Source organism: Petromyzon marinus, chromosome 82 (assembly GCF_048934315.1).
Source record: "Petromyzon marinus isolate PM22_M1 ecotype Great Lakes invasive population chromosome 82, UKy_Petmar_22M1.pri1.0, whole genome shotgun sequence".
Classification (NCBI taxonomy): Eukaryota; Metazoa; Chordata; class Hyperoartia; order Petromyzontiformes; family Petromyzontidae; genus Petromyzon; species Petromyzon marinus.
In genome coordinates, this window is record NC_133747.1 from 4,379,775 (window position 1) to 4,407,740 (window position 27,966).

The following is a 27,966-nucleotide window of genomic DNA, read 5'->3' on the forward strand; positions in this document are numbered from 1 at the left end:
ACACTTACATACAGACACTTACATACAGACACTTACATACAGACACTTACATACAGACACTGAGACACTTACATACAGACACTTACATACATACACTGAGACACTTACATACAGACACTGAGACACTTACATACAGACACTTACAGACAGACACTGAGACACTTACATAGACACTTACATACAGATGCTTACATACAGACACTGAGACACTTACATACAGACACTTACAGACACTTACATACAGACACTGAGACACTTACATACAGACACTTACGTACAGACACTTACGCACAGACACTTACATACAGACACTTACATACAGACACATATACAGACACTTACATACAGACACTTACATACAGACACTTACATACAGGCACTTACATACAGACACTTACATAGACACTTACATAGACACTTACATACAGACACTTACATACTGACACAAAGACACTGAGACACTTACATACAGACAATTACATACAAGCACTTACATACAGACACTTATATACAGACACTTACATACAGACACTTACATACAGACACTTACATACAGACACTTACATACAGACCCTTACATACAGACACTTAGAAACTTACATACAGACACTTAGACACTTACATACAAACACTTACAAAAGACACGTACATAAAGACACTTACATACAGACACTGAGACACTTACATACAGACGCTTACATACAGACACTTACATACAGACACTGAGACACTTACATACAGACACTTACATACAGACACTTACATAGCAGACACTTACATACAGACACTTACATACAGACACTTACATACCGACACTGTGACACTGACATAGACACTTACATACAGATACTTACATAAAGACACTTACATACAGACACTTACACATACAGCCACTTACATACAGACACTGAGACACTTACATAGAGACACTTACATACAGACACTTACATACAGACACTTACATACAGACGCTTACATACAGACACTTACATACAGACACTGAGACACTTACATACAGACACTTACATACAGACACTCACATACAGACACTCACATACAAACACTTACATACAGACACATAGACACTTACATACAGACACTTACATACAGACACTTACATACAGACAATTACATACAGACACTTACTTAGACACTTACTTACAGACACTGAGACACTTAAATACAGACACTTACATACAGACACTTACATACAGACACTTACAAACACACACTGACATACAGACACTGAGACTTACATACAGACACTTACATACAGACACTTACATACAGACACTTACATAAAGACATTTACATACAGATACTGAGACACTTACATACAGACACTTACATACAGACACTTACATACAGACACTTACATACAGACACTTACATACAGACACTTACATACAGGCACTTACATAAAGACACTTACATAGACACTTACATACAGACACTTACATACTGACACAAACAGACACTGAGACACTTACATACAGACACTTACATACAGACACTTACATACAGACACTTACATACAGACCCTTACATACAGACACTTAGACACTTACATACAAACACTTACATACAGACACTTACATACAGACACTTACATACAGACCCTTACATACAGACACTTAGACACTTACATACAGACACTTACATACAGACTCTTACATAAAGACACTTACATACAGACACTTAGACACTTACATACAGACACTTACATACAGACTCTTACATAAAGACACAAACATGCAGACAATTACATACATACACTTACATACAGACATTGAGACACTTACATACAGACACTTACATACAGACACTTACATACAGACGCTTACATACACTTACATACAGACACTCAGACACTTACATACAGACACTTACATACAGACACTTACATACAGACACTGAGACACTTACATACAGACACTTACATACAGACACTGAGACACTTACATACAGACACTGAGACACTTACATACAGACACTTACATACAGACACTGAGACACTTACATACAGACACTTACATACAGACACTTACATACAGACACTTACATACAGACACTGAGACACTTACATACAGACACTTACGTACAGACACTTACATACAGATACTGAGACACTTACATAGACACATACAGACGCTTACATACAGACACTTACATACAGACACTGTGACACTGACATACAGACACTTACATACAGACACTTACATTGAGACACTTACATACAGACACTTACATACAGACACTGATACACTTACATAGAGACACTACTTACAGACACTTACATACATAACCTTACATACACACACTTACATACAGACACTTAGACACTTACATACAGTCACTTACATACAGACACTGAGACACTTACATACAGACACTTGCATACAGGCACTTATATACAGACACTTACATATAGACACTTACAAACAGGCACTTACATACAGACACTTACATACAGACACTTACATACAAAAACTTACATACAGACACTTACATACAGATACTTACATACAGACACTTACAGACACTTACATACAGCCACTTACATAGAGACACTTACATACAGACACTTACATACAGACACTTACAAACACACAAAGACATACAGACACTGAGACTTACATACAGACACTTACATACAGACACTTACATACAGACACTGAGACACTTACATACAGACACTTACATACAGACACTTACATACAGACACTGAGATATTCACATACAGACACTTACATACAAACAGTTAACATACAGACACTTACATACAGACACTTACATACAGACACTTACTTAGACACTTACTTACAGACACTGAGACACCTAAATACAGACACTTACATACAGACACTTACATACAGACACTTACAAACACACACTGACATACAGACACTGAGACTTACATACAGACACTTACATACAGACACTTACATACAGACACTTACATACAGGCACTTACATACAGACACTTACATAGACACTTACATACAGACACTTACATACAGACACTGAGACACTTACATACAGACACTTACATACAGACACTGAGACACTTACATACAGACACTGAGACACTTACATACAGACACTTACATACAGACACTGAGACACTTACATACAGACACTTACATACAGACACTTACATACAGACACTTACATACAGACACTGAGACACTTACATACAGACACTTACGTACAGACACTTACATACAGATACTGAGACACTTACATAGACACATACAGACGCTTACATACAGACACTTACATACAGACACTGTGACACTGACATACAGACACTTACATACAGACACTTACATTGAGACACTTACATACAGACACTTACATACAGACACTGATACACTTACATAGAGACACTACTTACAGACACTTACATACATAACCTTACATACACACACTTACATACAGACACTTAGACACTTACATACAGTCACTTACATACAGACACTGAGACACTTACATACAGACACTTACATACAGGCACTTATATACAGACACTTACATATAGACACTTACAAACAGGCACTTACATACAGACACTTACATACAGGCACTTACATACAAAAACTTACATACAGACACTTACATACAGATACTTACATACAGACACTTACAGACACTTACATACAGCCACTTACATAGAGACACTTACATACAGACACTTACATACAGACACTTACAAACACACAAAGACATACAGACACTGAGACTTACATACAGACACTTACATACAGACACTTACATACAGACACTGAGACACTTACATACAGACACTTACATACAGACACTTACATACAGACACTGAGATATTCACATACAGACACTTACATACAAACAGTTAACATACAGACACTTACATACAGACACTTACATACAGACACTTACTTAGACACTTACTTACAGACACTGAGACACCTAAATACAGACACTTACATACAGACACTTACATACAGACACTTACAAACACACACTGACATACAGACACTGAGACTTACATACAGACACTTACATACAGACACTTACATACAGACACTTACATACAGGCACTTACATACAGACACTTACATAGACACTTACATACAGACACTTACATACTGACACAAACAGACACTGAGACACTTACATACAGACACTTACATACAAACACTTACATACAGACACTTACATACAGACACTTACATACAGACCCTTACATACAGACACTTAGATACTTACATACAGACACTTACATACAGACTCTTACATAAAGACACTTACATACAGACACTTAGACACTTACATACAGACACTTACATACAGACTCTTACATAAAGACACTTACATGCAGACAATTACATACATACACTTACATACAGACATTGAGACACTTACATACAGACACTTACATACAGACACTTACATACAGACACTGAGACACTTACATAGACACTTACATACATACGCTTACATACACTTACATACAGACACTCAGACACTTACATACAGACACTTACATACAGACACTTACATACAGACACTTACATACAAACACTTACATACAGACACTTAAACACTTACATACAGACACTTACATAGAGACACTGAGACACTTACATACAGACACTGAGACACTTACATACAGACACTTACATAGAGACACTGAGACACTTACATACAGACACTGAGACACTTACATACAAAGATTCCCCATATAGCCTTAACAGACTGTAGGGGCAAGTGCTGTTAGCGAGCACCTATGAAGGCCGGAACGGTACACGAGGGGGTGGGTGGCCAGCACCACGCCCGACCGCCTTTGTCTCCCTAGTGGCAATGTTTACACACCGCACCAGGTACTCATTTGAGGCTGAGTCGACCTAGGGGAGGCCCGGGACCGGTTCAGATAATCGTCACTGGTGTTGGCCGTGAGGGGGAATCGAACCCGGGTCGCCAGGTTCATAGCGCAGCGTAGCGCTAACCGCTACACTACATACAGACACTGAGACACTTACATAAACACTTACATACAGACGCTTACATACAGACACTTACATACAGACACTGAGACACTTACATACAGACACTTACATACAGACACTTACATACAGACACTGAGACACTTACATAGACACATATAGACGCTTACATACAAACACTTACATACAGACACTGTGACACTGACATACAGACACTTACATACAGACACTTACATTGAGACACTTACATACAGACACTTACATACAGACACTGATACACTTACATAGAGACACTACTTACAGACACTTACATACATAACCTTACATACAGACACTTACATACAGAGACTTAGAAACTTACATACAGACACTTCCATACGGACACTGAGACACTTACATACAGACACTTACATACAGGCACTTATATACAGACACTTACACACAGACACTTACAAACAGGCACTTACATACAGACACTTACATACAGACACTTACAAACAGACACTTACATACAGAAACTTACATACAGACACTTACATACAGATACTTACATACAGACACTTACAGACACTTACATACAGCCACTTACATAGAGACACTTACATACAGACACTTACATACAGACACATACAGACACTTACATACAGACACTTACATACAGACTTTAAGACACTTACATACAGACACTTACACACAGACATTTACATACAGATACTTACATACAGACACTTACATACAGACACTTACATACAGACACTGAGACACTTACATACAGACACTTACATACAGACACTTACATACAGACACTGAGATACTTACATACAGACACTTACATACAGACACTTAACATACAGACACTTACATACAGACACTTACATACAGACACTTAAATACAGACACTTACATACAGACACTGAGACACTTACATGCAAATACTTAACATACAGACACTTACATACAGACACTTACATACAGACACTTACTTAGACACTTACTTACAGACACTGAGACACTTAAATACAGACACTTACATACAGACACTTACATACAGATACTTACAAACACACACTGACATACAGACACTGAGACTTACATACAGACACTTACATACAGACACTTACATACAGACACTTACATAAAGACATTTCCAAACAGATACTGAGACACTTACATACAGACACTTACATACAGACACTTACATACACACACTTACATACAGACACTTACATACAGACACTTACATACGGACACTTACATACAGGCACTTACATACAGACACTTACATAGACACTTACATAGACACTTACATACAGACACTTACATACTGACACAAACAGACACTGAGACACTTACATACAAACACTTAACATAAAGACACTTACATACAAACACTTACATACAGACACTTACAAACAGACACTTCCATACAGACCCTTACATACAGACACTTAGACACTTACATACAGACACTTACATACAGACTCTTACATAAAGACACTTACATACAGACACTTAGACAGTTACATACAGACACTTACATACAGACTCTTACATAAAGACACTTACATACAGACACTGAGACACTTACATAGACACTTACATACAGATGCTTACATACACTTACATACAGACACTCAGACACTTACATACAGACACTTACATACAGACACTTACATACAGACACTTACATACAGACACTGAGACACTTACATACAGACACTTACATACATACACTGAGACACTTACATACAGACACTGAGACACTTACATACAGACACTTACAGACAGACACTGAGACACTTACATAGACACTTACATACAGATGCTTACATACAGACACTGAGACACTTACATACAGACACTTACAGACACTTACATACAGACACTGAGACACTTACATACAGACACTTACGTACAGACACTTACGCACAGACACTTACATACAGACACTTACATACAGACACATATACAGACACTTACATACAGACACTTACATACAGACACTTACATACAGACACTTACATACAGACACTTACATACAGACACTTACATATAGGCACTTACATACAGACACTTACATACTGACACAAACAGACACTGAGACACTTACATACAGACACTTACATACAAACACTTACATACAGACACTTACATACAGACACTTTCATACAGACACTGAGACACTTACATAGACACTTACATACAGACGCTTACATACACTTACATACAGACACTCAGACACTTACATACAGACACTTACATACAGACACTTACATACAGACACTTACATACAGACACTTACATACATACACTGAGACACTTACATACAGACACTTACATACAGACACTGAGACACTTACATACAGACACTGAGACACTTACATACAGACACTTACATACAGACACTGAGACACTTACATAAACACTTACATACAGACGCTTACATACAGACACTTACATACAGACACTGAGACACTTACATAAAGACACTTACATACAGACACTTACATACAGACACTTACATACAGACACTTACATACAGACACTGAGACACTTACATACAGACACTTACATACAGACACTTACATACAGACACTGAGACACTTACATAGACACATATAGACGCTTACATACAGACACTTACATACAGACACTGTGACACTGACATACAGACATTTACATACAGACACTTACATTGAGACACTTACATAAGACACTTACATACAGACACTGATACACTTCCATAGAGACACTACTTACAGACACTTACATACATAACCTTACATACAGACACTTACATACAGACACTTAGACACTTACATACAGACACTTACATACAGACACTGAGACACTTACATACAGACACTTACATACAGGCACTTATATACAGACACTTACATACAGACACTTACAAACAGGCACTTACATACAGACACTTACATACAGACACTTACAAACAGACACTTACATACAGAAACTTACATACAGACACTTACATACAGATACTTACATACAGACACTTACAGACACTTACATACAGCCACTTACATAAAGACACTTACATACAGACACTTACATACAGACACATACAGACACTTACATACAGACACTTACATACAGACTTTAAGACACTTACATACAGACACTTACACACAGACATTTACATACAGATACTTACATACAGACACTTACATACAGACACTTACATACAGACACTGAGACACTTACATACAGACACTTACATACAGACACTTACATACATACACTGAGACACTTAGACACTTACATACAGACACTTACGCACAGACACTTACATACAAACACTTACATACAGACACATATACAGACACTTACATACAGACACTTACACACAGACACTGAGACACTTACATACAGACACTGAGTTGGTGAGTGAGTTGGTGAGTGAGTTGGTGAGTGAGTTGGTGAGTGAGTGAGTGGGTGAGTTGGTGAGTGAGTTGGTGAGTGAGTTGGTGAGTGAGTTGGTGAGTTGGTGAGTGAGTTGGTGAGTGAGTTGGTGAGTGAGTTGGTGAGTGAGTGGGTGAGTGAGTGAGTTGGTGAGTGAGTGAGTTGGTGAGTGAGTTGGTGAGTGAGTTGGTGAGTGAGTGAGTTGGTGAGTGAGTGAGTTGGTGAGTGAGTTGGTGAGTGAGTGAGTGGGTGAGTGAGTTGGTGAGTGAGTGAGTTGGTGAGTGAGTTGGTGAGTGAGTGGGTGAGTGAGTGAGTTGGTGAGTGAGTGAGTTGGTGAGTGAGTTGGTGAGTTGGTGAGTGAGTTGGTGAGTGAGTTGGTGAGTGAGTTGGTGAGTGAGTTGGTGAGTGAGTTGGTGAGTCTCACCCCTTCACCACAGAGCTCCTTCGGTGGATGTCCAAGCTCTTGCATCTACAAAAAAGAAATTACTAAGTCACTCACCCACTCAGTCACTCACTCAGTCACTCACTCACTCACCCACCCACTCACTTACACACCCACTCACTCACCCACCCACTCACTCACCCACCCACTCACCCACCCACTCACTCACTCACTCACGCACTCACTCACTCACTCACCCACTCACTCATCCACCCACCCACTCACTCATCCACCCACCCACCCACCCACTCAATCACCCACTCACTCATCCACTCACCCACTCACTCATCCACCCACCCACCCACCCACTCACTCACCCACTCACTCACCCACTCACTCACTCACCCACTCACCCACCCACCCACTCACTCACCCACCCACTCACTCACTCACTCACCCACCCACCCACTCACTCACTCACCCACTCACTCACTCACTCACCCACTCACTCACCCACCCACTCACTCATCCACCCACTCACCCACTCACTCACCCACTCACTCACTCACTCACCCACCCAGTCACCCACCCACCCACTCAACCACCGACTCACTCACTCACCCACTCACTCACTCACTCACCCACTCACCCACTCACCCACCAACCTACCCACTCACCCACTCACCCACCCACCCACCCACTCACTCACTCACCCACTCACCCACTCACTCACTCACTCACCCACCCACCCACCCACTCACTCACTCACCCACCCACTCACCCATCCACCCACCCACTCACTCACTCACTCACCCACCCACCCACTCACCCACCCACTCACTCACCCACTCACTCCCCCCACCCACTCACCCACTCACTCACCCACCCACTCACCCTCTCACTCACCCAGCCACTCACTCACCCACCCACCCACCCACTCACCCACCCACCCACTCACCCACCCACCCACTCACCCACCCACCCACACACCCACTCACTCACCCACCCACTCACCCACTCACACACCCACCCACTTACCCACCCACTCACCCACCCACTCACCCACTCACCCACCAACGCACTCACCCACCCACCCACTCACCCACCCACCCACACACTCACCCACCCACTCACCCACCCACTCACTCACCCACTCACTCACCCACCCATCCACTCACCCACTCACTCATCCACCCACCCACCCACTCACTCACTCATTCACCCACTCACTCATCCACCCACCCACCCACTCACTCATCCACCCACCCAACTTACTCATCCACCCGCCCACTCACTCACCCACTCACCCACCCACTCACTCACTCACCCACTCACCCACCCACTCACCCACCCACTCACTCACTCACCCACTCACCCACCCACTCACCCACCCACCCACCCACTCACCCACTCACCCACCCACCCACTCACCCACCCACCCACTCACCCACCCACCCACTCACCCACTCACCCACCCACCCACTCACCCACCCACCCACCCACCCACTCACTCACCCACCCACTCACCCACCCACTCACCCACCCACTCACTCACCCACTCACTCACCCACTCACCCACTCACTCACCCACCCACTCACCCTCTCACTCACCCAGCCACTCACCCACCCACCCACCCACTCACCCACCCACCCACCCACACACCCACTCACTCACCCACCCACTCACCCACTCACTCACCCACCCACTCACCCACCCACTCACCCACCCACTCACCCACCCACTCACCCACTCACCCACCAACCCACTCACCCACCCACCCACTCACCCACCCACCCACACACTCACCCACCCACCCACTCACCCACCCACTCACTCACCCACTCACCCACCCACCCACTCACTCACTCACCCACCCACTCACCCACCCATCCACTCACCCACTCACTCATCCACCCACCCACCCACCCACTCACTCACTCACCCACTCACTCACCCACTCACTCACCCACTCACTCATCCACCCACCCACCCACTCATTCACCCACTCACTCACTCACTCACCCACCCACTCACTCACCCACTCACCCACCCACCCACCCACTCGCCCACTCACCCACCCGCCCACTCACTCACCCACCCACCCACTCACTCACCCACCCACCCACTCACTCACTCACCCACCCACCCACCCACTCACCCACCCACCCACTCACCCACCCACCCACTCACCCACCCACCCACCCACCCACCCACTCACTCACCCACCCACCCACTCACCCACTCACCCACTCACTCACCCACCCACCCACCCACTCACCCACCCACCCACCCACTCACCCACTCACTCACCCACCCACTCACCCACTCACCCACCCACCCACTCACCCACCCACCCACTCACTCACCCTCTCACTCACTCACCCACTCACACACCCACCCACCCACTCACCCACCCACCCACCCACTCACCCACCCACCCACCCACTCACCCACCCACCCACCCACTCACCCACTCACTCACCCATCCACTCACCCACTCACTCACCCACTCACCCACCCACTCACTCACCCACTCCCTCACTCACCCACCCACTCACCCACCCACTCACCCACCCACTCACCCACCCACTCACCCACCCACTCACCCACCCACCCACTCACCCACCCACCCACTCACCCACCCACCCACCCACTCACCCACCCACCCACTCACTCACCAACCCACTCACCCACCCACTCACTCACCCACTCACCCACCCACCGACCCACCCACCCACTCACTCACCCACCCACCCACTCACCCACTTACTCACTCACCCACCCACTCACTCACCCACCCACCCACTCACTCACCCTCTCACTCACTCACCCACTCACCCACCCACCCACCCACTCACCCACCCACCCACCCACTCACCCACCCACCCACCCACCCACTCACCCACCCACCCACCCACTCACCCACCCACCCACTCACCCACCCACCCACCCACTCACCCACCCACCCACCCACCCACCCACCCACCCACCCACTCACCCACCCACCCACCCACTCACCCACCCACCCACCCACTCACCCACCCACCCACTCACCCACCCACCCACTCACCACCCACCCACCCACCCACTCACTCACTCACCCACCCACTCACCCATCCACCCACCCACCCACCCACTCACCCACCCACTCACTCACCCACTCACTCCCCCACCCACTCACCCACTCACTCACCCACCCACTCACCCACTCACTCACCCACCCACCCACCCACTCACCCACCCACCCACTCACCCACCCACTCACCCACCCACTCACCCACCCACCCACTCACCCACCCACTCACCCACCCACCCACTCACCCACCCACCCACCCACCCACTCACCCACCCACCCACTCACCCACCCACTCACCCACCCACCCACTCACCCACCCACCCACTCACCCACCCACCCACCCACCCACCCACCCACCCACCCACCCACTCACCCACCCACCCACCCACTCACCCACCCACCCACTCACCCACCCACCCACCCACTCACCCACCCACCCACCCACTCACCCACCCACCCACCCACTCACCCACCCACCCACCCACTCACCCACCCACCCACCCACCCACCCACTCACCCACGTACCCACCCACTCACCCACCCACCCACCCACTCACTCACTCACTCACCCACCCACCCACCCACTCACTCACTCACCCACTCACTCACTCACCCACTCACTCACCCACTCACTCACCCACTCACACACTCACTCACCCACTCACTCACCCACTCACTCACACACTCACTCACTCACTCACCCACCCACTCACACACTCACCCACCCACTCACTCACTCACCCACCCACTCACTCACCCACTCACCCACCCACCCACTCACTCACCCACTCACCCACTCACTCACCCACCCACTCACCCACCCACCCACTCACCCACCCAGCCACCCACCCACCCACTCACCCACTCACTCACCCACTCACTCACCCACTCACTCACCCACTCACCCACCCACTCACTCACCCACCCACTCACTCACCCACCCACTCACTCACCCACTCACCCACCCACTCACACACTCACCCACTCACTCACTCACTCACCCACTCACCCACCCACCCGCTCACTCACCCACTCACTCACCCACTCACCCACTCACTCACCCAGCCACTCACCCACCCACCCACTCACTCACCCACTCACTCACTCACTCACCCACCCACTCACCCACTCACTCGCTCACCCACCCACCCACTCACCCACTCACTCATCCACCCACCCACCCACTCACTCACCCACTCACTCACTCACTCACCCACCCACTCACTCACCCACCCACCCACTCACCCACCCACTCACCCACCCACTCACCCACCCACTCACCCACTCACTCACCCACCCACCCACCCACTCACTCACTCACTCACCCACCCAGTCACCCACCCACCCACTCACCCACCCACCCACTCACTCACCCACCCACCCACCCACTCACTCACCCACTCACTCACTCACCCACCCACTCACCCACTCACTCACTCACCCACCCACTCACCCACTCACTCACCCACCCACCCACCCACTCACTCACCCACTCACTCACTCACCCACCCACTCACCCACTCACTCACTCACCCACCCACTCACCCACTCACTCACCCACCCACTCACCCACTCACTCACCCACCCACTCACTCACCCACCCACTCACTCACCCATTCACCCACCCACCCACTCACCCACTCACCCACCCACCCACTCACCCACCCACCCACTCACTCACTCACCCACTCACTCACTCACTCACCCACTTACTCACCCACTCACTCACCCACTCACCCACTCACTCACTCACCCACTCACCCACTCACTCACTCACCCACTCACTCACCCACTCACTCACCCACTCACTCACCCACTCACTCACCCACTCACTCACTCACTCACCCACCCACCCACTCACCCACCCACCCACCCACTCACTCACTCACCCACTCACTCACTCACCCACTCACTCACCCACTCACCCACTCACTCACCCACTCACTCACCCACTCACTCACCCACTCACCCACCCACCCACTCACCCACCCACCCACCCACTCACTCACTCACCCACCCACCCACTCACTCACTCACTCACCCACCCACCCACCCACCCACTCACTCACCCACTCACTCACTCACCCACTCACTCACTCTCCCACCCACTCACCCACCCACCCACTCACTCACTCACCCACCCACTCACTCACCCACTCACTCACCCACTCACCCACCCACCCACTCACTCACCCACTCACTCACTCACTCACTCACCCAGTCACCCACTCACTCACTCACCCACTCACTCACTCTCCCACCCACTCACCCACCCACCCACTCACTCACTCACTCACCCACCCACTCACTCACCCACTCACTCACCCACTCACTCACTCACCCACCCACTCACCCACTCACCCACCCACTCACCCACCCACTCACTCACCCACTCACTCACTCACCGACTCACTCACTCACCCACTCACTCACCCACTCACCCACTCACTCACTCTCCCACCCACTCACCCACCCACCCACTCACCCACTCACTCACCCACCCACCCACCCACCCACTCACCCACCCACCCACCCACTCACCCACCCACTCACCCACTCACCCACCCACCCAACCACTCACCCACTCACTCACTCACTCACCCACTCACCCGCTCACCCACCCACCCACCCACTCACTGACCCACTCACCCACTCACTCACCCACTCACTCACTCACCCACTCACTCACCCACTCACCCACTCACTCACCCACTCACTCACTCACTCACCCACTCACTCACCCACTCACTCACTCACCCACTCACTCACCCACCCACCCACCCACTCACCCACCCACCCACCCACTCACTCACTCACCCACCCACCCACTCACTCACTCACCCACCCACCCACCCACTCACTCACCCACTCACTCACTCACCCACTCACTCACTCTCCCACCCACTCACCCACCCACTCACCCACTCACCCACCCACTCACCCACTCACCCACCCACTCACCCACCCACTCACCCACCCACCCACCCACCCACTCACTCACTCACTCACCCACTCACCCACTCGCCCACTCACTCACTCACTCACCCACTCACCCACTCACCCACCCACTCACCCACTCACCCACCCACCCACTCACCCACCCACCCACCCACTCACCCACCCACTCACCATCTGCATCAGCTCCATAATTCTATTGAACTTCTCATCTCCCCCGCCTCCCCCTCCCCCCCGGGGGGCGAGTGGGGGGAGGGGCCCCTCCCCCCCATCCTCCTCCGTCTCAAATTCGCGACACAAAAGTGACATCACTCGGATCTGGTCCTGGTAGCGAGATTGGTCTTGGGTTGAGAGGCGGTGTGAGTTGGTCTCCAGCCACACGGGAAACTGGAGACACACACAGAGAGACAGAGACACACAGTGAGACACACAGTGAGACACACACAGAGTGAGACACACAGTGAGACACAGACTGAGACACAGAGACACACAGAGAGAGATACACAGAGAGAGACACACAGAGAGACACACAGTGAGACACAGAGAAAGACACAGAGAGACAGAGAGACACACAGTGAGACACAGAGAAAGACACAGAGAGACAGAGAGACACACAGTGAGACACAGAGACAGAGACACAGAGAGAGACAGAGAGACAGAGACACACAGAGACACAGAGAGAGACAGAGACAGAGAGAGAGAGACACGGATCTGGACGTGGTAACGAGACTGGTCTTGGGTTGAGAGGCGGTGTGAGTTGGTCTCCAGCCACACGGGAAACTGGAGACACACAGAGAGACAGAGACACACAGTGAGACACACAGTGAGACACACACAGAGTGAGACACACAGAGTGAGACACACAGAGTGAGACACACAGAGACACACAGAGAGAGACACAGAGAGAGACAGAGACACGGATCTGGTCGTGGTAGCGAGACTGGTCTTGGGTTGAGAGGCGGTGTGAGTTGGTCTCCAGCCACACGGGAAACTGGAGACACACAGAGAGACAGAGACACACAGTGAGACACACAGTGAGACACACACAGAGTGAGACACACAGAGTGAGACACACAGAGTGAGACACACAGAGACACACAGAGAGAGACACAGAGAGAGACAGAGACACGGATCTGGTCGTGGTAACGAGACTGGTCTTGGGTTGAGAGGCGGTGTGAGTTGGTCTCCAGCCACACGGGAAACTGGAGACACACACAGAGACACAGAGACACACAGAGTGAGACACACAGACACACACAGTGAGACACACAGTGAGACACAGAGTGAGACACAGAGACACACAGAGAGACACACAGAGTGAGACACACAGTGAGACACAGAGTGAGACACAGAGACACACAGAGAGACACACAGAGTGAGACACTAGTGAGACACAGACTGAGACACAGAGACACACAGAGAGAGATACACAGAGAGAGACACACAGAGAGACACACAGTGAGACACAGAGAGAGACACAGAGAGACAGAGAGATACACAGTGAGACACAGAGACACAGAGACAGAGACACAGAGAGAGACAGAGACACACAGAGACACACAGAGACACAGAGGGAGACAGAGACAGAGAGAGAGACACGGATCTGGTCGTGGTAACGAGACTGGTCTTGGGTTGAGAGGCGGTGTGAGTTGGTCTCCAGCCACACGGGAAACTGGAGACACACAGAGAGACACACAGAGTGAGACACACAGTGAGTCACACAGACACACAGAGTGAGACACAGTGAGACACACAGAGAGACACACAGAGTGAGACACACAGTGAGACACAGAGAGACACAGAGTGAGACACAGTGAGACACACAGAGAGACACACAGAGTGAGACACACAGAGTGACACAGAGAGACAGAGAGACACACAGAGACACCCAGAGAGAGACACAGAGAGACAGAGACAGAGAGAGACACAGAGACAGAGACACAGAGAGACAGAGAGACACACAGAGAGCCAGAGACACAGAGAGAGACACACAGAGACACACAGAGACACACAGAGACACACAGAGAGACAGAGAGACACAGAGAGACACAGAGACAAAGAGAGAGACACGGATCTGGTCGTGGTAACGAGACTGGTCTTGGGTTGAGAGGCGGTGTGAGTTGGTCTCCAGCCACACGGGAAACTGGAGACACACAGAGAGACACACAGAGTGAGACACACAGTGAGACACACAGACACACAGAGTGAAACACAGTGAGACACACAGAGAGACACACAGAGTGAGACACACAGTGAGACACAGAGAGACACAGAGTGAGACACAGTGAGACGCACAGAGAGACACACAGAGTGAGACACACAGAGTGACACAGAGAGACAGAGAGACACACAGAGACACCCAGAGAGAGACACAGAGAGACAGAGACACAGAGAGACAGAGAGACACACAGAGAGACAGAGACAGAGAGAGACACAGAGACAGAGACACAGAGAGACAGAGAGACACACAGAGAGCCAGAGACACAGAGAGAGACACACAGAGACACACAGAGACACACAGAGAGACAGAGAGACACAGAGAGACACAGAGACAAAGAGAGAGACACGGATCTGGTTGTGGTAGCGAGACTGGTCTTGGGTTGACAGACGGTGTGAGTTGGTCTCCAGCCACACGGGAAACTGGAGACACACAGAGACACACAGAGTGAGACACAGTGAGACACACAGAGAGACACACAGAGTGAGACACACAGAGTGACACAGAGAGACAGAGAGACACACAGAGACACTCAGAGAGAGACACAGAGACACACAGAGAGACAGAGAGACACTGAGAGAGACAAGAGACAGAGAGACAGACACGGATCTGGTCGTGGTAGCGAGACTGGTCTTGGGTTGACAGACGGTGTGAGTTCGTCTCCAGCCACACGGGAAACTGGAGACAGAGAGACACAGAGTGAGACACAGAGTGAGACACACACAGAGTGAGACACACAGAGTGAGACACAGAGTGAGACACACACAGAGTGAGACATATACAGAGTGAGACACACAGAGTGAGACACACAGAGAGTGAGACACACAGAGACACAGAGAGAGACACAGAGTGACACACAGAGACAGAGAGACAGAGAGAGACACAGAGACACACAGAGACACACATAGGAGACACACAGAGACACACAGAGAGACACAGAAAGACACAGAGACACAGAGACAGACACTGATCTGGTCGTAGTAACGAGACTGGTCTTGGGTTGAGAGGCGGTGTGAGTTGGTCTCCAGCCACACGGGAAACTGGAGACACACAGAGAGACACAGAGTGAGACACAGAGACACAGAGTGAGACACACAGAGACACACAGAGACACACAGTGAGACACAGAGAGACACAGAGAGAGACACAGAGAGAGACAGAGACAGAGAGACAGAGAGACACAGAGTGAGACACACAGTGACACACAGTGACACACAGAGACACACACAGAGACACACAGAGACACACAGAGACACACACAGAGTGAGACACACAGAGACACAGAGACACACAGAGTGAGACAAGGAGAGACACACAGAGTGAGACACAGAGACACAGGGAGAGACACGGTGAGAGACTCACAGAGACACACAGAGACTCACAAAGACACACAGAGAGAGACAAGGGAGCTCACCCGGACTGACTAAGTGACTGAGTGACTGACTGAGTGACTAAGTGACTGACTGAGTGACTGAGTAACTGACTGAGTGACTGACTGAGTGAGTGACTGACTGAGTGACTGACGGAGTGAGTGACTGACTGACTGAGTGACTTACTGAGTGACTGACTCACTGACTGACTGACTGACTGAGTGACTGAGTGAGTGACTGACTGAGTGACTGACTCACTGACTGACTGAGTGACTGACTGAGTGACTGAGTGAGTGACTGACTGAGTGACTGACTGAGTGACTGACTGAGTGACTAACTGACTGACTGAGTGACTGAGTGACTGACTGAGTGACTGACTGACTGAGTGACTGACTGAGCGACTGAGTGACTAACTGACTGAGTGACTGACTGACTGAGTGACTGACTGAGTGACTGACTGAGTGACTGACTGACTGAGTGACTGACTGAGTGACTGACTGAGTGACTGACTGAGCGACTGACTGACTGACTGACTGAGTGACTGACTAACTGACTGAGTGACTGATTGAGTGACTAACTGACTGACTGAGTGAGTGACTGAGTGACTGACTGAGTGACTGAGTGAGTGACTGACTGAGTGAGTGACTGACTGACTGACTGACTCACTGACTGAGTGACTGACTGACTGAGTGACTGACTGAGTGACTGACTGACTGAGTGACTGACTGAGCGACTGAGTGACTAACTGACTGAGTGACTGACTGACTGAGTGACTGACTGAGTGACTGACTGAGTGACTGAGTGACTGACTGACTGACTGAGTGACTGACTGAGTGACTGACTGAGCGACTGACTGACTGACTGAGTGACTGACTAACTGACTGAGTGACTGATTGAGTGACTAACTGACTGACTGAGTGAGTGACTGAGTGACTGACTGACTGAGTGAGTGACTGACTGAGTGACTGACTGACTGAGTGACTGACTGACTCACTGACTGACTGAGTGACTGATTGACTGACTGAGTGACTGACTGAGTGACTGACTGACTGAGTGACTGACTGAGCGACTGAGTGACTAACTGACTGAGTGACTGACTGACTGAGTGACTGACTGAGTGACTGACTGAGTGACTGACTGACTGACTGAGTGACTGACTGAGTGACTGACTGAGTGACTGACTGAGCGACTGACTGACTGACTGAGTGACTGACTAACTGACTGAGTGACTGATTGAGTGACTAACTGACTGACTGAGTGACTGAGTGACTGACTGCCTGAGTGACTAACTGACTGACTGACTGAGTGAGTGACTGACTGAGTGACTGACTGCCTGAGTGACTAACTGAGTGACTGAGTGACTGACTGACTGAGTGACTGACTGACTGAGTGACTGACTGACTGAGTGACTGACTGAGTGACTCACTGACTGACTGAGTGACTGACTGACTGAGTGACTGAGTGACTGACTGAGTGACTGATTTAGTGACTCACTGACTGACTGAGTGTCTGATTGACTGACTGAGTGACTGACTGACTGAGTGACTGACTGAGTGACTGACTGAGTGACTGACTGACTAACTAACTGACTAACTGACTGACTGAGTGACTGACTGACTGAGTGACTGACTGAATGACTGAGTGACTGACTGAGTGACTGACTGAGTGAATGAGTGACTGACTGACTGACTGAGTGACTGACTGACTGAGTGACTGACTGACTACCTGACTAACTGAGTGACTGACTGACTGAGTGACTGACTGAGTGACTGACTGACTAACTGACTGAGTGACTGACTGACTGAGTGACTGACTGACTAACTGACTGACTGACTGACTGACTGAGTGACTGACTGACTAACTGACTGACTGAGTGACTACCTGACTAACTGACTGACTGAGTGACTGAGTGACTGACTGACTGAGTGACTGACTAACTGACTGACTGACTGACTGAGTGACTGACTAACTGACTGAGTGACTGATTGAGTGACTAACTGACTGACTGAGTGACTGACTGACTGACTGAGTGACTGACTGAGTGACTGACTGACTAACTGACTGACTAACTGACTAACTGACTGAGTGACTGACTGACTGAGTGACTGACTGAGTGACTGACTGAGTGACTGAGTGACTGACTGAGTGACTGACTGACTAACTGACTGACTGAGTGACTGAGTGACTGACTGACTGAGTGACTGACTAACTGACTGACTGACTGACTGAGTGACTGACTGACTGACTGAGTGACTGACTGAGTGACTGACTGACTAACTGACTGACTAACTGACTAACTGACTGACTGACTGACTGAGTGACTGACTGAGTGACTGACTGACTAACTGACTGACTAACTGACTAACTGACTGACTGAGTGACTGACTGACTGAGTGACTGACTGAGTGACTGACTGACTGAGTGACTGACTGAGTGACTGACTGACTAACTGACTGACTAACTGACTAACTGACTGACTGAGTGACTGACTGACTGAGTGACTGACTGAGTGACTGACTGACTGAGTGACTGACTGAGTGAGTGACTGACTGAGTGACTGACTGACTGAGTGACTGACTGAGTGACTGACTGAGTGACTGACTGACTGAGTGACTGACTGACTGAGTGACTGAGTGACTGACTGACTGAGTGACTGACTGAGTGACTGACTGACTCACCCTATCCGTAAGCTCCCGTAGCGAGGGGTAAAGGACCTCCTTAGACACGAGGCTTCTCATCACCCCCTGCATCAGAGGCATCGCCATGGCAGCGGCCCCTCCATCATCGTCGCCATGGAGACCGGCCCCGCCCCCCGCCGAGGCCCCGCCCTCCAGCGCGGCCTCGTCCAATCCGAGGCCCTGGAGGGCGGCGAGGAGGGAGGCGGGGAGGGGCGGGTGGGCGGCGGCCTCCTGGAATGATTGACAGGTCAGGGTGAGCGGTGGTGGTGGTGGTGGTGATGGTGGTGATGGTGATGGTGGTGGTGGTGATGGTGGTGGTGGTGATGATGGTGGTGGTGGTGATGGTGGTGATGGTGGTGGTGATGGTGGTGATGGTGGTGGTGATGGTGGTGGTGGTGGTGATGATGGTGGTGGTGGTGGTGGTGATGGTGGTGATGGTGGTGATGGTGGTGGTGATGGTGGTGGTGGTGGTGATGGTGATGGTGGTGATGGTGGTGGTGATGGTGATGGCGGTGGTGATGGCGGTGGTGGTGATGGTGGTGGTGGTGATGGTGGTGATGATGGTGGTGATGGTGGTGATGATGGTGGTGGTGATGGTGGTGATGATGATGGTGATGGTGGTGATGGTGGTGATGATGGTGGTGATGATGGTGGTGATGGTGGTGATGGTGGTGGTGATGGTGGTGATGATGGTGATGGTGGTGATGGTGGTGATGGTGATGATGGTGGTGATGATGGTGGTGATGGTGGTGGTGATGGTGGTGGTGATGGTGGTGATGGTGATGGTGGTGATGGTGGTGGTGATGGTGGTGGTGGTGATGGTGGTGGTGATGGTGGTGGTGGTGATGGTGGTGATGGTGGTGATGATGGTGATGGTGGTGATGGTGGTGATGGTGGTGATGATGGTGGTGATGGTGGTGGTGATGGTGGTGATGATGGTGATGGTGGTGATGGTGGTGATGGTGATGATCGTGGTGATGATGGTAGTGATGGTGGTGATGGTGGTGGTGATGGTGGTGGTGGTGATGGTGATGATGGTGATGGTGGTGATGGTGGTGATGGTGGTGGTGGTGATGGTGGTGGTGGTGATGGTGGTGATGGTGGTGGTGGTGATGGTGGTGGTGATGGTGGTGATGGCGGTGGTGATGGCGGTGGTGGTGGCGATGGTGGTGGTGATGGTGATGATGGTGGTGGTGGTGGTGATGGTGGTGGTGGTGGTGGTGATGGTGGTGATGGTGGTGGTGGTGATGGTGGTGGTGATGGTGGTGATGGCGGTGGTGATGGTGGTGGTGATGGTGGTGGTGGTGGTGGTGATGGTGGTGATGGCGGTGGTGATGGCGGTGGTGATGGCGGTGGTGGTGGCGATGGTGGTGGTGATGGTGATGATGGTGGTGGTGATGGTGGTGATGGCGGTGGTGGTGGTGATGGTGGTGATGGTGGTGGTGATGGTGGTGATGGTCGTGATGGCGGTGGTGGTGGTGGTGATGGTGGTGGTGGTGATGGTGGTGGTGGTGGTGATAGTGGTGGTGGTGATGGTGGTGGTGATGGTGGTGATGGTGATGGTGGTGGTGGTGATGGTGGTGGTGATGGTGGTAATGGTGGTGGTCATGGTGGTGGTAGTGATGATGTTGCTAATTATCTTGATGATGATGCTGATGATGATGCTGATGATGATGCTGCTGATGATGCTGCTGCTGATGCTCACACCTCAGTGTTGTCCAGGTTGAGCTGAGTGAGAGTCTCCTGGAGGCAGGAGGCAAATTCCTGTTCAGCTTGATCATGCACGCCTAGATACACACAGACACACACACACAGACACACAGTGATACACACACAGTGATACACACACAGTGATACACACACAGTGACACACACACAGTGACACACACAGTGACACACACACAGACACACACACAGTGATACACACAAAGTGACACACACAGTGACACACACACACACAGTGACACACAGACACACACACAGACACACACATACAGTGATACACACACAGTGACACACACACACAGACACACACACAGTGATACACACACAGAGACACACACACACAGTGACAAACACTGACACACACACACACAGACACACACACATACACACACACAACAACAACCGCCATTCATCACTAAGTGGTGGTGACGTCACCACGACGCTTGTGCCAGGCTAGGTGCACCTTGAGGCCACGTGAAGTGTCGAACGCCCGCTGGCAGGAGGTCACAGGGCAGACCCAGGTGCCACGGGTCGACTGAGATGACTGGCTGATGCACCACCTGTGCCCCCTACTGTGCCAATCTGCTGTGCTTTAGCCACCCGGCGCTCCGCTCGTTGTTGTGAGCGTCGCTCCTCCGCCCTCCGTTGTTGTTGGAGGGCGACTGCCTCCAACTGCCCAGTAGCATCCTTCACGAGCCTCCTCCACAGAGGCCGATCTTGACACTGCTGGTACCGGTCATCAGCAAGTCCACTCAGCTCCACGTCCTCCTGTACCACATCACTCCATCTCTTCTCTAGCCCGTGCCGCGCCCGTTTAGCCCCCTCGATCCGGCCGAACAAAAGCTGTTTCGGCATGCGGGCTACATGACCCAGCCATCGCAGCCTTGCCCGCCGGAGGAGCTCACCGATGGGACCTTGCCCAGATCTTTCAAGGATTTGTGAGCTCCTCACACAATCCAGCCTGCTGGTTAAACCCAGGATGGATCGTAGGCAGGCCAGCCTAAATGTTTCCAACCGGCGAAGATGTTCCATTAGGGGGGGTCCACGTTTCGCAACCGTAGATAAGGGAGGGAATGACTGTGGCCGAGAAGACCTCAAGCTTAGTGCGGAGCGACAGACCAGGTAGCTTCCACACAGCGTTACGCAACCGATGAAAAGATATTGCCGCTCGACTGATTCGGAGTGAGACCTCTGCTGTTAAACTGGAGCCAGTCATAAGCACACTGCCCAGGTATGGGAAACTCTCCACTCTCTCCACAACTGCCCCATCACCGATTGGGAGTTGTGGGGGTGGAGTGTCCGATGGTACAAAATACCCAGGCAGGTGCTTAGTTTTGATGGGGCTGATGGTAAGGCCCCACCTCTTAGTGGCACGCTCCAGTCTCAGCAGCAGCGTCTCCAACTCCTCCTCTGAATGAGCAACTATTACCAAATCATCAGCATACATAACGTGGTTGAGCAATAGGGAGCTATCCCTTGACCGCAACCGGGCATCGATCAGCCTCCCATTATATCTGTACAATATGGAGATTCCCCCGGTACAGCTATTGAAGGCTTCACGAACTACGTGGTCAAAATAGATGTTAAATAATGTGGGAGCCAGACGACATCCCTGTCGCACCCCAAGGTGTACAGGGAATGGCTCTGACTCCCGGCCACGTAGTTTTACCCGGGCCCGCTCACCATCATGAAGGTCCTTAATGATCGTGAGCTGAGGGTCAGGTACTCTAAAAGCATGAAGAACAACCCAGAGCCCAGGCCTACTGATGGTATCATAGGCCTTGACCAGGTCAGAAAAGCAGAGATGTAGGTCTTACACACAGACACACACACACAGACACACACACACAGACACACACACACAGACACACACAGACACACACAGACACACACACAGACACACACAAACACACACACAGACACACACACAGACACACACACACACACAACAACAACAACCGCCATTCGCCACTAAGTGTTGGTGACGTCACCACGACGCTTGTGCCAGGCTATGTGCATCCTGAGGCCACGTGAAATGTCGAACCAGCCAACGCAGCCTTGCCCGCCGGAGGAGCTCACCGATGGGACCTTGCCCAGATCTTTCAAGGATTTGTGAGCTCCTCACACAATCCAGCCTGCTGGTTAAACCCAGGATGGATCGTAGGCAGGCCAGCCTAAATGTTTCCAACCGGCGAAGATGTTCCATTAGGGGGGGTCCACGTTTCGCAACCGTAGATAAGGGAGGGAATGACCGTGTCCGAGAAGACCTCAAGCTTAGTGCGGAGCGACAGACCAGGTAGCTTCCACACAGCGTTACGCAACCGATGAAAAGATATTGCCGCTCGACTGATTCGGAGTGAGACCTCTGCTGTTAAACTGGAGCCGGTCATAAGCACACTGCCCAGGTATGGGAAACTCTCCACTCTCTCTACAACTGCCCCATCACCGATTGGGAGTTGTGATGGTGGAGTGTCCGATGGTACAAAATACCCAGGCAGGTGCTTAGTTTTGGTGGGGCTGATGGTAAGGCCCCATCTCTTAGTGGCACGCTCCAGTCTCAGCAGCAGCGTCTCCAACTCCTCCTCTGAATGAGCAGCTATTACCAAATCATCGGCATACATAACGTGGTTGAGCAATAGGGACCCATCCCTTGACCGCACCCGGGCATCGATCAGCCTCCCATTTTTCAAAATTTTGAACATTTTTCTTGCTGTGGTTTTCACACCCTGATGATGATTGCTTCTTGTGTTGCAGTCGAAACGTCGTGAGAATTTTATTGTTTTATATTTTTATTATTTTTATTGTTTCCCTATCTACGTGGTGGTGACTTTAAGCGAAAGAACCAAGAATAATAATTTTAATTGTTTTACAATAATTTTATTGTTTTATATTTTTATTATTTTTATTGTTTCCCTATCTACGTGGTGGTGACTTAACCCAAAGAACCAAGAATAATAATTTTAATTGTTTTACAATAATTTTATTGTTTTATATTTTTATTATTTTTATTGTTTCCCTATCTACGTGGTGGTGACTTTAACCGAAAGAACCAAGATTAATAATTGTATTGTTTTACAATAATTTTATTGTTTTATATTTTTATTATTTTATTGTTTCCCTATCTACGTGGTGGTGACTTTAACCGAAAGAACCAAGAATAATAATTTTAATTGTTTTACAATAATTTTATTGTTTTATATTTTTATTATTTTATTGTTTCCCTATCTACGTGGTGGTGACTTTAACCGAAAGAACCAAGAATAATAATTTTAATTGTTTTACAATAATTTTATTGTTTTATATTTTTATTATTTTTATTGTTTCCCCTATCTACGTGGTGGTGACTTTAACCGAAAGAACCAAGAATATGAATCCCTGCAGTCACGAAAGCTTTAAATCAACAATGTATCTGTGAGATCTTCACTCAAAACTGCTCTAGAGGAGCTGTACACCCATAGCTGCCACTGCTGTTCATGGCCTGAAATCAAATATATCACTCCCCCTGTCTCTCTCCCTGTGTCTCTCTCCCCGTGTCTCCCTCTCTCCCCGTGTCTCTCTCCCCGTGTCTCTCTCCCCGTGTCTCTCTCTCTCCGTGTCTCCCTCTCTCCCCGTGTCTCTCTCCCCGTGTCTCTCTCTCTCCCCGTGTCTCTCTCTCTCCCCGTGTCTCTCTCTCCCCGTGTCTCTCTCTCTCCCCGTGGCTCTCTCTCACTCCCCGTGTCTCTCTCTCTCCGTGTCTCTCTCTCTCCGTGTCTCTCTCTCTCCCCGTGTCTCTCTCTCCCCGTGTCTCACTCCCCGTGTCTCTCTCTCTCCGTGTCTCTCTCTCTCCCCGTGTCTCTCTCTCCGTGTCTCTTTCTCCGTGTCTCTCTCTCCCCGTGTCTCTCTCTCCCCATGTCTCTCTCTCCCCGTGTCTCTCTCTCCCCGTGTTTCTCTCCCCGTGTCTCTCTATCCCCGTGTCTCCCCGTGTCTCTATCTCACCGTCTCTCTCTCCCCGTGTCTCCCCGTGTCTCTCTCTCCCCGTGTCTCTCTCTCTCCCCGTGTCTCTCTCTCTCCCCGTGTCTCTCTCTCCCCGTGTCTCTCTCTCCCCGTGTCTCTCTCTCTCTCCCCATGTCTCTCTCTCCCCGTGTCTCTCTCTCCCCGTGTCTCTCTCTCTCTCCCCGTGTTTCTCTCCCCGTGTCTCTCTCCCCATGTCTCTCTCTCCCCGTGTCTCCCCGTGTCTCTCTCTCCCCGTGTCTCTCTCTCTCCCCGTGTCTCTCTCTCTCCCCGTGTCTCTCTCTCCCCGTGTTTCTCTCTCTCCCCGAGTCTCTCTCTCCCCGTGTCTCTCTCTCCCCATGTCTCTCTCTCCCCGTGTCTCTCTCTCTCCCCGTGTCTCTCTCTACCCGTGTCTCTCTCTCCCCATGTCTCTCTCTCTCCCCGTGTCTCTCTCTCCCCGTGTCTCTCTCTCCCCGTGTCTCTCTCTACCCGTGTCTCTCTCTCCCCATGTCTCTCTCTCTCCCCGTGTCTCTCTCTCCCCGTGTCTCTCTCTACCCGTGTCTCTCTCTCTCCCCGTGTCACACTCTCTCCCTGTGTCTCTCTCTCTCTCCGTGTCTCTCTCTCTCCGTGTCTCTCTCTCACCGTGTCTCTCTCTCTCTCCGTGTCTCTCTCTCCCCGTGTCTCTCTCTCCCCGTGTCTCTCTCTCTCTACCCGTGTCTCTCTCTCTCCCCGTGTCTCTCTCTCCCCGTGTCTCTCTCTCTCTACCCGTGTCTCTCTCTCTCCCCGTGTCTCTCTCTCCCCGTGTCTCTCTCCCCGTGTCTCTCTCTCTCCGTGTCTCTCTCTCTCCCCGTGTCTCTCTCTCCCCGTGTCTCTCTCTCCCCATGTCTCTCTCCCAGTGTCTCTCTCTCTCTCCCCGTGTCTCTCTCTCCGTGTGTCTCTCTCCGTGTCTCTCTCTCCACGTGTCTCTTTCTCTCCCCGTGTCTCTCTCTCCCCGTGTCTCTCTCTCCCCGTGTCTCTCTCTCTCTCCCTGTGTCTCTCTCCCCGTGTCTCTCTCCCCGTGTCTCTCTCTCCCCGTGTCTCTCTCCCCGTGTCTCTCTCTCCCCGTGTCTCTCTCTCCCCGTGTCTCTCTCTCTCCGTGTCTCTCTCTCCCCGTGTCTCTCTCTCCCCGTGTCTCTCTCTCC

General features: G+C 50.1%; 1 protein-coding gene across 3 annotated transcripts in view; it reads right to left on the bottom strand.

The window, feature by feature from the left end:
• LOC116938089 (peroxisomal biogenesis factor 19) overlaps nucleotides 1–27,966 on the bottom strand; it is a 163,621-nt gene that overhangs the window by 125,641 nt on the left and 10,014 nt on the right. For 2 of the 3 annotated variants that reach the window (XR_012931228.1, XM_076057378.1), the window contains exons 4-7: nucleotides 22,799–22,878; nucleotides 21,092–21,322; nucleotides 15,000–15,212; nucleotides 8,836–8,880 (exon numbers count right to left, since the gene is read on the bottom strand). Coding sequence is in view for 2 of the 3 variants with exons in the window: in XM_076057378.1 (XP_075913493.1) it covers nucleotides 8,836–8,880; nucleotides 15,000–15,212; nucleotides 21,092–21,322; nucleotides 22,799–22,878 (569 nt within the window). In the remaining variant the exon portion in view is untranslated. Of the gene's footprint in view, nucleotides 1–8,835; nucleotides 8,881–14,999; nucleotides 15,213–16,443; nucleotides 18,084–21,091; nucleotides 21,323–22,798; nucleotides 22,879–27,966 lie in introns of those variants that run through there. The other variant, XM_076057377.1, reaches the window with a different exon arrangement.